Raw genomic sequence first — 15,652 nt, 5'->3', positions numbered from 1 at the left:
TTCTTCAGGCAATCACAAGGGGCAGGAACTGGTGGGCTCTGCTTCTGCCCCCATCGCCCCCGGACCACCAGGGAGCTAAGGTAGGCCAGGGGGCCTACTCAGACTGGGGGGGGGGGGGAATACTGAATGTCACAGCTTAGGGGGAGGGGAAACAGAAAGAGGGGGCTCCCAAGGCTCCAGGCATCATTTATGTAGTTATCTGGGTCACGGCCAGTATTCAGCCAGGACCCACATAACTGTTTTATCAGTGAATATCAGAGAGAACCTGCATAAGGCCTGGCAGCTAATAGCAGGAAAATCAGCCCTGGATATTCAGTACCAGATCAATTAGCTAGGTTTAAATGTGTTAATCATAGGTGTGGATATTTTGATAGAGTCAACAAGCAGGCTAAATCCCACAAGACACCTAGGTGATTTTTATAAAGTTTTGTATGGCAAAATTTGCATCCCCATGAGTGATATTTACTCCATGGATGATTCTCATAGAATATGAATGTGGCTACGATAACAGTGATCCCTAAGCCATGGAATGATCCCCTGCAACTGGGCTCACACCATCCAACATCCCTGCTAAACATCGACCAGAATTTCCTTGTGAAGATCCTGGTGGCTCATCTGGCAGAATTAGTTCCTAATTTAGTACAACCCAGTCAAACGACCTTTGTAAAAGGGATATATACGGCGGTGAATGTGCAGCAAGGTTTTGGGCAAGAAAAGGAATCTAGGGCCTTGCCCTCACACCAAACAGCAAAGCTCTTCCTAGTGGAATCTCTCCTGTAGGCAAACAGAACTTGAGACACCCTCTGGCAAGTTCGAAAAGCAAACGTCTCAACATCCAAGTCATGAGGGCTAAGAACTGGAGGTTGGGGTGTAAGAGGGACTCTTTGCTCTGATAAGGGTCAGAAAACAGTCTAGTCTCCCAGTCTAGTCTCCATAGATCTTCAGAAGTAGAGGGAACCAAATCTACCATGCTGGAATGGCATGATGCTACTCGTGTCAGGGGAGTTTTCGCTACGAGAAGCGCTGGACAGGACGCATACAAAAGACCCTTCCCCTAACTGAGAAGAAAGGCATCCAAGGTTAGTCTTCCATGTGCTCCTTAGTCTGGAGCAGAACCGAGAGACTTTCTTGTTGAGATCAATGGCAAAAAGGTCTATTGAGACTGTGCCCCACTCTCAAAAAACCTTCTGGGCAATGCAATTGTATGACCCGACTCAGTCTGTCCGACAGACAGCTTTTCCCTGCCAATTAAGTGGCACGGAGTACCATCATGTGGCCCATCTCCACATCCTGACTGCTTCATGACACAGAAGATTTGAACCTGTACCTCCCTGCTTGTTCACTTAGTACACAGAAACCCAATTAGTAGAACCATTGTACGCCAGAGCAAGGAGTGGCTTCCCCCATGTCCATCTCAATAACAGACTATGGACCTTTCCCTCCAGGAACTTGTCCAAACCTTTTTTAAAACCAGATGTGCTAACTGCTGTTACCTTCTTGTTAACTTACTGTACAGAGAAAGGGTTGCCCACATCTTCAACTGCACTAACTTTAGGATTCTGTACACAGGCACTATCACAGCTTCCTTGGGGAAGGGGGGGTCTCGGCTCTGAGATCATCCTCCATGTCCAAGTCAAATGGGACAGACTTCGCCATCTCCCTCACAAAATCAAAGGACAATTTCTCTGGAAAAGACTGTCCTTTCATGGGAAGAATCTAAGATGACCAAAGGACCCCTCCTCAGAGAACCTCTAGAACTTCAGACATCCAGAAGCAGTCTGAGTCAAAGTAGTACTCTTCTAGAGATATTTATTTATTTATTTGCTGCATTTGTATCCCACATTTTCCCACCTCTTTGCGGGCTCAATGTGGCTTACGTTATGCCGCAATGACAATCGCCATTAACGGAACAGAGTATTGTTATAATTAAGGTACATAAGATATCAAGAAAATTAGAAGTAAAAAAAATAATACATATCGGATATGCAAAATGTAGGGTAAAGTATAACGTACATAACAGTATGGTTAAAGTAACCAAATTAAGGAGTTCAGTATTTATTAATTCTAATATAGATGTGATAGTCTTTTATGAAGGAATCTTATTAGTTTCGTTGAATAATTTGGATTTCAGTAACCTCCGGAAGGTTGCCAGATCATGCCTCAAACAGCAGTAGTCAAGACTGGGATGGTGGCGTTGAGGCACTGGGGATTCCCAGTGCCCTCAAGTGTACCCCCCCCCCCCCCCAAATGCTGGAGATCAACACTGGCATGGTGCATGTCAACTGAAGCCCACCAAAGCCTCTGTTGACATGCTTTCCACAGGCAGTGCATGGGTCTCAAAAATAGACTGATCACCTGGGACACCAGCATCCGTGCCCTCAATGCCATAGACTCCAGCCGAATGAATAGGTGCTCCACCTGCTCTTAGAACATGGCCTAGAGCCCCTCCTTAAGGGACTGCCATCGATGAAGGCCGGGAGACAGATGGATTGGTCATGCCCTTTGAAGATATTTGCAGAGTATCAATGACCTGGTCTCTGCTAAATGGAGACTACCGCATCCAGTTCGGTTCCCAGGAAGGTGCGTGAACCTCACACCGGATGCACTTCAAGGGCATCAGTGATCAATGCCTCAGTGCTCAATGCTGTGCCTCAAGGGTGATTGAACCCCTCAGCGTCAATGGAGGATGATGATGAATCCTTCCTCATGCTCAGGAGGATGCCCAATCCCGATGGTTGCTGCTGATGCTCAATGTCAGGGGAAGTGGAGGCCATCTTGATGTCAATGCCTCCCTATTGTTCATTGCAGCTCTCGGAGCCATACAAACCTATGTCTCTGATGCCAAACTCAGTGAACCGGACACCTCGTCACCAAAATTCCATCTGGACTGCCTTTCGATGCCTGTCCTTGACATCTGTGAACAGAGTTTACAAGAGGAGGGTTCACAATCAGGCCCGAGGCACTGCAGGCACAAGTTATAATCCTGTTGCACTTCTTTAAATCATTAAAAGAACATATCAAGTGAAATCGAATTCGAACATATCATCACCATGGAAAGCAGACTATGGAGTACCTCAAGGATCGCCACTATCACCGCTCCCTTTCAAACTAATGATGACCCCACTAGCCAAGTCCTTTTCCAATCAAGGGCTTAATCCCTTCATATATGCAGACGATGTCACAATATACATCCTGTACAAAAATGACCCAACAGAAATCACCAAAGAAATCAAACTCAGCTTGAACATAATGAACTCATGGGCGAATGCATTTCAACTAAAACTTAACACAGAAAAAACACACAGTCTCATCCTCTTATCCCAATATAACACGAACAAACCCAGCAACATAACCACCCCAGATCACACCCTCCCTATCTCAGACAGCCTGAAAATTCTCGGAGTTACAATCGACCGAAATCTCACACTAGAAAGCCAAGTGAAAGCTACCACAAAGAAAATGTTTCACTCCATGTGGAAGCTCAAATGAGTGAAATCTTTTTTCCCCCAAGGGAAATATTTCGCAACTTGGTACAATCTATGGTACTAAGCCATCTAGACTACTGTAATGGAATCTATGCAGGATGCAAAGAACAAATCATAAAGAAAACTCCGAACTGCTCAAAACACAGCAGCCAGGCTTATATTCGTAAAAACAAGATTCGAAAGCACCAAACCCCCTCCGAGAAAATCTGCACTGGCTCCCAATCAGATAACGTATTGCGTTCTAAATCTGCACCCTGGTTCATAAAATCATCTACAGCAATGCTCCAGGATACATAACAGACCTCATAGACCTACCAGCCAGAAACACAACAAGATCAACACGAACATACCTAAATCTCCACCACCCAAGCTGCAAAGGATTAAAATACAAATCAACCTATGCATCCAGCTTCTCCTACATAAGCACACAACTATGGAACGCACTACCATACGCTGTGAAAACAACATATGACCACCTAAACTTCCAGAAACTCCTAAAAACTCACCTGTTCAAAAAGGCATACCCCAACGATCTAACTTAAATGCCTTAACCATGCAACACAATGAAATAAAAGCTCTTACTGGACATAACTTAACACTTCCTTCTTATGATTTCCAATGTGTCTGTCACACATGTACTTTACTCTACCACAACCTCACCCTGTACTTGTTCATACCGGTACTGGCGATCGCCTCTACGGTACTACGTAAGCCACATCGAGCCTGCAAATAGGTGGGAAAATGTGGGATACAAATGCAACAAATAAATAAAAATAAAATGACTGGGAGTTTTATAGAACATGAGTGAAAAAGGCCCATTTCTGGCTCAATTGAAACGGGCGCTAGCAAGGTTTTCCGCTGAGTGTGTATGTTAGAGAGAGTGTCTGTGAGAGTGACTGTGTGTGAGAGAGTGAATGTGCAAGTGTGTGTGTATGACAGAATGGGTGCGACTGTGTTTGACAGTGTGTGTGAGAGTGAGTGTGCAAGTGTGTGTGACAGAGAGAGAGAGAGTGAGTGTGGGTGGGAGTGTGTCTGTGAGAGAGTGTGTGTGTGTGAGAATGAGGGTGTGCAAGTGCGTATGTGAGTCACAGTTAATGCACCACAGGCTCTGTGTTATATGCTATGCCAGATAGCATGGGATCAGTACATGTAACATGATACAGGTCCACCATAAATAAGAAGCTCTGAAGTGCCCCCGCCAATCACTCCCCATGATCCAGTCTCACTGATGCTAGTATCTTTGGGGATGTCTAAGTTTGAAAGAGTAGTCTCGTGCTAAACTCATAAATGCCTTAGAAGATGTCCTAATATGGAATAATATAAGAACAACAGGCTTGGCAGAAATGTAACACTTTGGTTTGTTATCCAACTTATTACCAATGAAGCCCTTAAATCGTTTGCGCGGCTCAAATTTGACCTTGGCCTTCCTAACTCTCTATTTTTGTGCAGGTATCCACTAAGGAATGCTGTTAGAAACAACTTTTCTTTAGTCTCCAGGACTCTGCTCTTCTCTGGTTTCCTCCGTAGTTGCGCCCCTCCACTAGCATCTCGTAGCTCCAGCCCTGGGGGTGGGGGGTGGAGGGGTGAGTGCCTGCGACCCCAGGGGGGGGCGGGGCACTGTGAAGGGCTGAAACTGTGCACTTTCGCTGGTATGGGGGAGGGGCCAGCAGCAGCCGCTCAGCATTTCCAGTGGGAGGGGGGTGGCGAGGGTGTTGATGTTGGCGTTGGGGGGGGGGGTCGACTGGGTTTCTGCTCTCTCCCCTTGTCCCCCCTGCAACCATTCTTCTCAATCGGGTCTGGGAAGTACCTGCTTGCGATGGTTTCCTTGATTATAGGAAGGGGGTGGGGTAGTCCATTCTCTCCGCCTTTAGTCTCCAGGACTCCGCCCTTCTCTGGTTTCTCCATAGCTGCGTTAGTCCGCGATGCGTCTTAGGTGACATTGTACGTCGCGTAGCAATGGTTTGTTGTGCTGGTTTTCATTCGTCTACAATGCGTCTTACGTGACGTTGTGTCGCTTAGTAATGGCTCGGCGATCCGATTTGTTGAGTGTGATTGCTCCGCCCTTGACGTCATGACGTTTGACGCGTGGGTGGGGCAAACAGGCGTGGGTGAATTTCGGGTTTCACCACCATGCTTGTAGAACGTTTGGAGTTGTGGAGGCTTCATAGAACGTTGGAGGTGCGTTTTATATAGAGAGATGTTAGGAAAAACAGCCAATGCGAAATTAAAATGACTTGATGGTGAAAAGTGCACCTGAATAGGAGTCTGATGCCTAAGGGGGTTGTGGGCTATGAAAAATGAAGAAAACTTGAAAATGCCAAAAAACATGAATAGGGGAGATACAAGGGAGTGTAGGACAACTTATACACTTAAAAGTGAAGCAAAACACCATGATTTGTGATGGGAGACGTTTTCAGAGACGCGACCTGTGTGGGACAAAACACAACATATGTCCTCACTGCTCTGTGAAAAATTGAAGACTGAGCTGGTTCCTTGTGATGACGGCAGGCAGAAAGGCACACACAAGCATGCTGAGCCGCCTCCAAATGCTTCTAGAAAGGATGCTGGTTCTGTGCTGTGCTCCTGAAATCACCCATCAGTAAGATTATTTCATCCTGCTCATCCTTGAAGAAGTTAATTTATAAAACTCCTCTGCTTGCTTGATTAATTTTTAGAAAATGAACCTAGTATTACATCCCTAACCTGTAGTAACTGAGTACGCCTTGGTCTTCCTTCTGTCCTTCCTTAGCGTCCTGTGCCAGTTCTCGAACACTCTTGCTGCGTGCTTCTTGGTTACTGTCCTTCCAAAATAACCAAACTTCTTCTTCATCTTCTCCAGTATCTAAAGGGCTTTCTCCGCTTGACACACCTTCAAACTCAAATCGTGACAGAACTAGCCTAGAAGGGAAAGGAGAGAGACTCAGACTAAAGCCAAACTGTAGGAAGGAAACAAAAATCACAGCCAATCAGATCAAGGCTTCCCTGGCGACTCATCCCAAATACCTGCATCCAGTTCCTGGAACCTCCCCTTTCATATTAAAACTCAGACCCCAGTCACTGCAGTGCACTCATTAGGGGACACAGGAATTTGACTCAGATACCCATTTCTCTCTGCATCACAGTACTCACTTGGTCTCTATGAGAATGTCTGCATTGGCTGGATTCAGCACTGCTTTACAGATCAGCTCTTGTGTGACTGGGATGGATTTATTCATGGACACACACAGGTCTGACAGATAGTCCAGAAATCTGGAAACACAAAAGCACAACTGTACATATTATACAAATTCAGGGCTGAAGTCCAGTACTTTCTACCTAAAGCGTTCTAGAAATGTCAATCCTATATTAAAGGCCCTTTCACAGTTACATATTTCTACTTCATTTCCTAAGTCCCTGGCACAAAGATAATTTTTTAAAATAACTTTCCAGATTCTACAACAGAGAACCTGATGACTTAAGAGCTTTAATCACTTTGCACTTAAGCTAAAAATACTTATGCACGTCCAGTTGCCAAAGCACATAATTAAATATCTGAAGCAGAACAAAGGTGTGACAGAACAGTGTGTTTTAAGCCTGTAAAACTGCCTTATTTCCTGAAGTGTATTTCTTGTAGTGGCCCGCAGGTGGTGCATGTTTTATGTTAAAGCTGTAATAGAAAAGTGAATGTTCCCTCTTTTAGTTTCACTCAGTGAGTAAGTGATCTATAGTACTGTGAGCAGTATACTTAAAAAAATTGTTGTGTGGGCTCTGATTGGCCCAGGAGCTCGATTTCATTTGGATTGTACTGGGCTTTGCCCTAGTTTCGGAGGAGGAGTTAATTCCCACATTCCTCCTTCCTTCCTGAGGAAAGTCCCACCTCAAACCACAGCCAATCAGGTTTGAAAACCAGCTATATAAAAAATTTAAAAAAAAAAAACTGCAGACCTCGCAGCATACCCTGAAGTATGCCATGGCATGATGGCTGAAACATTGGTTCAACTTATTCAGACACGGGAACACCCAGAAAACTGCAACAATCATGATGCTAGTCATGGGAGCCTAAGAACTATATTTTATTTATTAGGATTTATTAGGGGCCTATAAGGTCGGTCCATCCATGCCATCTACTCTTCCTCTTACTCCAAGTTGCTGTGTAGTCAACTTAAAAATAAAAATCAATAAATAAATTCAGTCTAGTGAAACGTTATCACTTTATATTCTAACTTAATACATTTCTTGATTAGCATTCAGGAAATTAAAACCCTTCTTCAGCTCAAAGGAGAATAAGAAAAAGATGGCAAAATCCCAGAAGAGTTCACTTACACATTCTAATATAGCCATATTTTTCTTGTTCTATCCTGACCTGAGAAAGGGAGGCTTTAGCTCCCAAAAAGCTAGACAAAAACTGGTTAGTCCAAAAAAAAAGTTATTGCCTTAAAAAGAACCTTTTCTACATTATTCATATAAATAAAAACAATGTTAAAAATAAATCCGACTTCTGTTGCACTGCTCAGCAATCCCTGCCCAAGACACGGCCTCAGAAAGCTCAAATACTGTTCAGTGAACCAGACCAACCTTACCGTGGCTCCCTATTCTTTCGCACAAGGCTCACAAAAGTGTCAATCTCAGCAGCAGTGATGTGCTTCTCAAGCAATTTCCGATTGTTGTGAAGAAGTGCTGTAATGGTGTCCTCTGCCAGCACATCATATCCAATCTGTTTTTGCATGAAGCCAAATTGCTTGGCTATGTATTCCTGGGGGAAAAGGAAACTTAGTACCCTGATGTGCCAGACAATGTCAATCTTTACACCAAGGGTAACAGTGTGCTCCACACACTCAACAATTTTCAATAAAGTAAAGTGAAATAAATGGCATTATTTGGTCCATCTTTAATTACCAGAGAACAAAGAAAATAAATTAGTACACCAATGCCCCTTACAGCTATGAGGTCAGAACAGTGGTGGCCCTACCATTAGACCAACTGAGGAAGGCCTCAGACGGCACTCTTGATGGAGCGTAAATCTCCCCTTCCCTCCTCACCCCACGTTTACCTTATTTTTTCTTTTCCAAAAAGCAGCAATGGCAGCGATTCCCAGAGGCTGCCCTGCTGTTGGCACCAGCCTCTTCTTCCTACTGTGGCCTGCCTCTTGACTTAACTTCCTGTTTCCTCAGAGGCAGGGCTCAGTAGAGCAAAGACACTGATGCCAGTGGCACCATGACAGGGCAGCCTATGGGAATGGCTGAAACTGCTACCAATTGGAAAAGAAAAACATAAGGTAAACGCGGGGAAGAGGGTTGAGGAGGGATGGGGGGGGATGCCAGACTGGGCGCAGACAGCATCTCATCCCTGCCCCAGGTAGCAGATTGCCTTGGGCCACCCCTGGGTCAGAGCATTTGTTCCACCTACCCCCATTTCTTTAGCTAATTACACCACAATTGACTCAGATAAGGCTAGGGGAGACTGCCAATACCAAAGACTGGACACCTGTATACATGGAACATAGTGAGACTGTCACAACAATGCACTAAAGTATATCTAGCAAGTGGGGTTTACACAGCGTTAGTAATTAACTTTCCTCACCTGATTTTTTCTATAGTCTTGCTGAGAATGTCGGAGAACACGGTAGCACAGACGACAGATATGCCTGAAAGGGGCATGCCGCTGGTCCCCAAGCTCTTCCAGCCTCAGCATTGGCCCATCACCACAGTCTGTGAAAGGAGCTTGCAACAGCTTGAAAATCTGGCCAGCAGGGATTTATAAAAGGGAGAACAAATATGAAATCTTGCATATTTGACCATTGAACCTGACTTACCTACAGCCTTGAATAAACTGATCACTTGTCTAACATTGAAGGGGGGCAGACTCAGGAAAGATGTCAGAAAGTATTTCTTCACAGAGAGGGTGGTGAACGCTTGGAATGCTCTCCCGCGGGAGGTGGTGGAGATGAAAACGGTAACGGAATTCAAACATGCGTGGGATAGGCATAAAGGAATCCTGTGCAGAAGGAAATGATCCACAGAAGCTTAGCTGAAATTGGGTGGCGGGGTGAAGAGGGATTGGTGGTTGAGAGGCTAGGATAGGGGAGGGCAGACTTATACGGGGTCTGTGCCGGAGCCGGTGATGGGAGGCGGGACTGGTGGTTGGGAGGCGGGAAATACTGCTGGACAGACTTATACGGTCTGTGCCCTGAAAAAGACAGGTACAAATCAAGGTAAGGTATACACATATGAGTTTATCGTGGGCAGACTAGATGGACCGTGCAGGTCTTTTTCTGCCGTCATCTACTATGTTACTATGTTAACATCAATTCAAGAATGGGCCAAACACAACAAACTTTGCCTGAACCCAAGTAAAACCGAACTTCTCTGGGTCCCTAACATAAGTGGATACATACCTGACATCAAACTCCCTTTTGGGAAATATGAACTCCCCCTCAAATCACAAATCAGGAACCTTGAAATACAGTTAGACTCAACACTTACTCTGATTCCCCAAATCCAAGCAACCTTCAAGAGCTGCTTCTACTATTTGCGACAGCTACACTGCCTCTCTCCTTATATCGAGGAGGTAAATCTTATCCCAGTTGTGCATGCCATGGTAACATCAAGACTGGATTACTGCAATGCACTATACAATGGTCTGACTACAAAGGGCCTGCACCAGCTCCAGTTGATTCAGAATGCAGCAGCAAGACTCATAGAAGGTTGCAAACGACGTGACCACATCACACCATTTTTGCAAAAACTTCATTGGCTACAGTACAATACAGAGCTAAATTTAAATCTCTATGTCTGATCTTCAAGGCCCTGAAAGGAAATGGCCCCGAGTATCTGAAGAATAGGATGATCCTCCACACACCGCCAAGGACAGTAAGGTCCTCCCAAGGACTTTCACTAACTACACCCTCTCCAAAAGACATTACATGATGTGATACCCGCAAGCGAGCCTTCTCCGGAGTAGCCCCCACACTCTGGAATGCATTGCCTGAAAGGCTCCGCTTAACACAAGACTACCTCTACTTCAGGAAACAGGTGAACGCTTGGCTCTTCAACTAAGCCTTTAATGGAAGAAGTAACTAACTTGTTAGTCTCACTCACACACACAAGGATTGACTCGGGCTGCACATACTGCAGCAGGACATGTTTATTTTTTATTTTTATTTTGATGACATTTGTACCCCGCGCTTTCCCACTCATAGCAGGCTCAATGCGGCTTACATATTATATACAGGTACTTATTTGTACCTGGGACAATGGAGGGTTAAGTGACTTGCCCAGAGTCACAGGGAGCTGCCTGTGCCTGCAGTGGGAATCGAACCCAGTTCCCCAGGACCAAAGTCCACCACTCTAACCACTAGGCCACTCCTACCCTAGCTGAGATAATAACCATCTCTCTGACCTCACGTGCAACTTTCTTCAAATCAATCACCTTACTTTCTAATTCTTCCTACTTTCTTACTCATCTATATGTTACAACTTTGCCTAACCCTTCACTACCAATTATAATGTTCTAGTACATATTGTGTTGTCATTGCAAGTAGTATACCATGCCATACTTTGTATTGCTGTTTGAATATTTTTACTGCTCTAATTGCCTATTGCTCATGTTTGATCTAGTCTTACTGTACATTGCCTTGCGTGAGACTTCCTTCAAAAAGGCGGTAAATAAATTCTAATAAATAAATATTTATTTTTATAACAAATAGTTGTGACAAATTGAAAAGCGTGTATCACCCCACACTGCTGCACAAGGTTACTTTGGCAAATAGATATCAGTTACAGATACATAAAGAGCAAATCACAGGATTATCAACTTCCCTCTAATTGCCACCTCCCTCCAGGATAAGGAAATACTTTGAGACGCAATGAAACAGTGAATAAAACTAAGCAAGACAGTTCAAAGCTCTGATATCTGTACAATACACCCACAATCCTTCAACAGGAGCTATAACAGATTATTCAATTCAAATCAGGTCTTATATACCACTAATATCCCCTGTTTAGGGTTCAGTACGGTTTACATCATCTGTGGTTACAGAAGTTGGTACAATATTATAAATAGGACATTGGGTGAATACAGTCTTGTTAGTTATATGCAATTGGTACATTATTATTAATGGGATATTGGGTGAATACAATCTTGGTGACTACATTCAATGTTATATAACCAACACTATAACACTATCGGGTGTGAGGGAGTAGTTGTTTCATGCAGTAGTTCTATAGTTCTTTCACTGTACCTCAGATTAAATCCATCCTTAACCCACTTTAGGAATAATTTTAAAACATCGTTTCAAGAGGTCTATAGTGCTTAAAATGACCCATTTTTTAAATACTCAATATCATTAAAGTTTTAGATATTAGTGGAACATGCCTCTCAACCATGCAAATAGGGTAGAAGGCCTCAGGTCAATGTGAGAGCAGAATTCTCTTTGCTAATTTTCGCTAATGGTTCCATTGTAACTTTTTAGAATTTATTTTAATTATACTTTAACCCAATTGTAAACTGCCAAGAAGGTTCACCTGATTGGCGGTACATCAATAAATAAATTTGAACATCTACAGTGTCAGTCCCTTTTTTCAGATTAATGAAAATGTTAAAACACCAGTCCCAGAAAGGCTGACCATTTACTCCTAACTCTGTTTCTCGTCCTAACTAATTCACAATAAGACATCACTCATAAGACTCATCTTCTCAAGATACTCATGAAAATTCAGATACACTATATCAACTGATCCCCTTTATCCACATATGCAATAAGCCAGTGGTTCTCAGCTTGCAGAACCTTATATAGGAGAAATATTAACTACCAAGCTTTTACATATCAAATGGACACAAGTACAGTGACTGCCAATGCAGCACCAATATTGTTCCTCCTAGCAGGGCCCTGACACTTACTTTTTTTTTTTTCCTAAACCAACCTGTTTCATCAGGTAGCCTGACATTCAATAACCTATTCTAGGATACTCTGATTCTTGGCACCCAGCTCCAACACAGATTAGCCCATTCCTGGTGATCTCCCCACCCCTACCTGCTTCAAGATATTTTGCTCCCTCATCAGCTTCTGTCGCTCTCGGTTGGGTTTGTTCACCACCACCTCCAACACATCCTGCCCAGAATTCATTCCACCAGCCACAAAATAAACCAGCTCTTCCAGCAGCTTTGTGACAGATCTAAAAAGAAAAAAAAATGGGATTCAAGTGCCCAGAGGAAAGAGGTAGTATCAGCAGCAAACTAGCAAGGGGCAGGGAGAATTTAAACAGAAGACCTATAAAGGCAAGAGGAAGGAGAAGCTGCTGCCAGACAGAAGCACAGTTCTTGGGAGAGGGAGATCTGAGTGCATCATTCAGGTAGCAGGCTTGATGTCTGATGGGGGTCAGCTCTACAGAGTTCAATGAGTACATGCTCCAGGAATGATCCCAAAGTCAGCAACCTAGCATGCAACTAAAGTACAAGGGTCAGCCCAAGGACCATAGAGCCCTGCCTCAATGCCCCACCTTGTCCAGTCACCGAGGAGTCAGGCAAGAAACATATGTGCTCTTATATTTTATCCACATGTAACTATGGGAGAACTCCCATCTGCAGGAAGACTTGTCCTTGCTACCCACACCCCAGAAGTACTCTACCACACGCACTTCAGTTTACAGCAACTGGTGGGAAGGCATTTTTTGTGGTACTTGTGCCAATATTATCAGCTGTGCTGCAGCCAAGCACTAGGAACTGAGAAGCTACCAAGGGAGATCAGTTTTGTGATTACCCCAGAAGACCAACAGACTATGGCAGTCTGGACTCTGACCTCCGTTCATTCTGGATGATTGTTCCCTTCTCCAGCTTGCCTGCAATGGATGACAGCACTTTGCTGGCATCATTGGCAAAGTCCAAGTCCCGAACCTCTGCAGGAGATACAGGTACGATAGCAAATGCTTCTTTATCTTCCTTTACAGGAGAGGTCCCAATCTAGAACCACAGAGTTTGGTGAAGAACAAAAATGAGAATAGAACAAATGAGACATAAAAGCAACAGATATTGTAATTCTAAAGCAGATCAGCTGCAGCTCAGAATAAGGTAAAACACAAACAGAAAATGGCAGCAGATAGAGATCATACAGCCTATCCAATTCACCCATTTACTATCCCTTCCTCTCCCTCATGCTTGTCCTATGCTTTCTTGAATTCCGATATAGTCCTTGTCTCCACCACCTCCATTGGGAGGTTCTTCCACACATCCGCCACTTTCTATAAAGTAGTATTTCCTTAGAAAACACCTACAGAAGGCTGAGATGGAGCACAAAGGAAACAGAAGCCATCATTCTAAAACAGTCACATTTCCATCATGGTCTGGTGGGGCTCACAGCAAGCTTGGATGTAAAGAACAAATGGCAAAAAGCAATGAACAGAGGAAGCCTTTGTGTATGAGCAGCAGGGCTTAATTTGTAAACAAAAAGGAAGTGGAACTAGGGCAAAGTGGGGAAGGGCCAGGACCGGAAGTGAACTTACTCCTACACACACAATACTTCATTTGTGGATAAAAAGGAAACTGGTATGCATATATACTTAGAAAATTCATATAATTTTTTTTAAATGTTATTAAAGAATATCACCCACAGTAGTACAAATTTGCAACATTATCAACAACATTTTGGACTAATCAATTCTTTTCATTTGATACCATAATGTTCTCCTCAGAAATTTTTGGCAGCGGGTGGCATGAAGCCCTTGTTTCCTTTTGCCATCACAGGGCAGATTGGCATAGGATAGCTGTTCTTATGAGTTAAATGTAAACATGCTCTGTATCCACAAAAATCCAACCCCCCCCCCCCCCCCCCCCCCCCCCCCAACAACATATAGGACATTTCCTCCTTGGAAGTCGCCATACAAAAAATATTCTGATTCTCATGTCATCTGAGCAACAGCAACATAAATCTCACCACTACCAGGCACACTATGAAATACAAACATGTAGCAAACCTGACACATGTGACTCCATTGCTAAAAGCTGAACACTGGCTGCCAGTAGATCATAGTACATATAAAGTACTGCTTTTGATGTTTAAAATCCTTCATGCAGGGCTACCTAACTTTTTGTCACCCTGCCTACAGTCCTATATTCCCGGACAGGCCCTGCGTTCTAGTTAACAGTCATCACTGACTGTCCCTTCGATTCGTGTAATTCCATCTGCCACATTTCGGAAGATGTTTAATGTAGTGGAACCCACACTCTGGAACAACTTATCCATACTCTTTATGTAATAAATAAATAAATAAATAAATAAATAAAAGCCCTCTCTCGCCTAGTTTAAAGTTTTACTTAACCCACGGTTGTTTCAATCAGCTTTTACTGGCTGACCTTTTAGTTAATTTGTTGAGCTGTTTTAGCTCTACGATCCTGTAAGATGCAGCAGGGTTGCTTTTATTGTTTCAATTGCCTCTGATCTTTCCTATTTATATTATATTTCTCCTATATATATTGTGTTTCACTGTATTCTTGAGATTTTATTATATATAAATCACTTTGATGGCACTGTCCTAGGCAATCAATCAAATAAATGCAACCTTAAACCCTGAGAGGAAGGGATGCCATTGTGCATTAGAGAAGGAGCAAAAGGGAGAGAAGCCCGATCACTGGTGGGGTGGGGGGAGGCAGCAGAGGCAGTCATGGACAGCAACATCACTTCCCAAGCCCAAAGAAGTGTCGAACACTGTTCAGCTCCGTTCTGCCACAAATTAAGCCCTGATGAGCAGTCTGGAGAAATCAGCAAACAATGTTTGTTTGTTTTTAATTTAAATTTAAATTTTCACTTCTTGTGGTCCTTTTAATGCCAGCAATTGCCTATCTATCAGATGTACCAGGAGACAAAGAGCAGGCATTTCCAGAGCGCTTACCCTGAGCATTACTGGTTTCTCCTCTTCTTTATCAATGGGGGTGTTAGTGCTATGAACCCATGTGTTTGTGCACAGGTGTCTCAATCTGACATAGGAATTCCTGAAAACAGATGGAGAAAGGCAGCATCATAGGAAGACGTGTTAAGATATGCTGAGCTCTGCTGCTCATGTCTAAGAACGAGCTAGAATGCTATCAAATGTGGCCCACACAGGAGCAGATGATCTGATATGTCAAAATCTCTAACTGCACACACATCCTAGAATCTTAATTCCCATCTGTGGCGAAACAGGAGACTTGTCTTGTGA

At 43.7% G+C, this 15,652-nt stretch overlaps 1 protein-coding gene across 5 annotated transcripts in view; it reads right to left on the bottom strand.

The window, feature by feature from the left end:
* ITPR1 (inositol 1,4,5-trisphosphate receptor type 1) overlaps positions 1 to 15,652 on the bottom strand; it is a 337,019-nt gene that overhangs the window by 204,262 nt on the left and 117,105 nt on the right. For 4 of the 5 annotated variants that reach the window (XM_030206558.1, XM_030206560.1, XM_030206561.1 and 1 more), the window contains exons 12-18: positions 15,347 to 15,446; positions 13,261 to 13,421; positions 12,496 to 12,637; positions 9,045 to 9,203; positions 8,045 to 8,217; positions 6,615 to 6,734; positions 6,189 to 6,383 (exon numbers count right to left, since the gene is read on the bottom strand). In XM_030206558.1, coding sequence (XP_030062418.1) covers positions 6,189 to 6,383; positions 6,615 to 6,734; positions 8,045 to 8,217; positions 9,045 to 9,203; positions 12,496 to 12,637; positions 13,261 to 13,421; positions 15,347 to 15,446 — 1,050 coding nt within the window. Of the gene's footprint in view, positions 1 to 6,188; positions 6,384 to 6,614; positions 6,735 to 8,044; positions 8,218 to 9,044; positions 9,204 to 12,495; positions 12,638 to 13,221; positions 13,422 to 15,346; positions 15,447 to 15,652 lie in introns of those variants that run through there. The other variant, XM_030206563.1, reaches the window with a different exon arrangement.

Source organism: Microcaecilia unicolor, chromosome 6 (assembly GCF_901765095.1).
Source record: "Microcaecilia unicolor chromosome 6, aMicUni1.1, whole genome shotgun sequence".
NCBI lineage: Eukaryota > Metazoa > Chordata > Amphibia > Gymnophiona > Siphonopidae > Microcaecilia > Microcaecilia unicolor.
The sequence above is the reverse complement of the archived record's forward strand: the minus strand, read 5'-3'. Positions and strand labels throughout refer to the sequence as shown.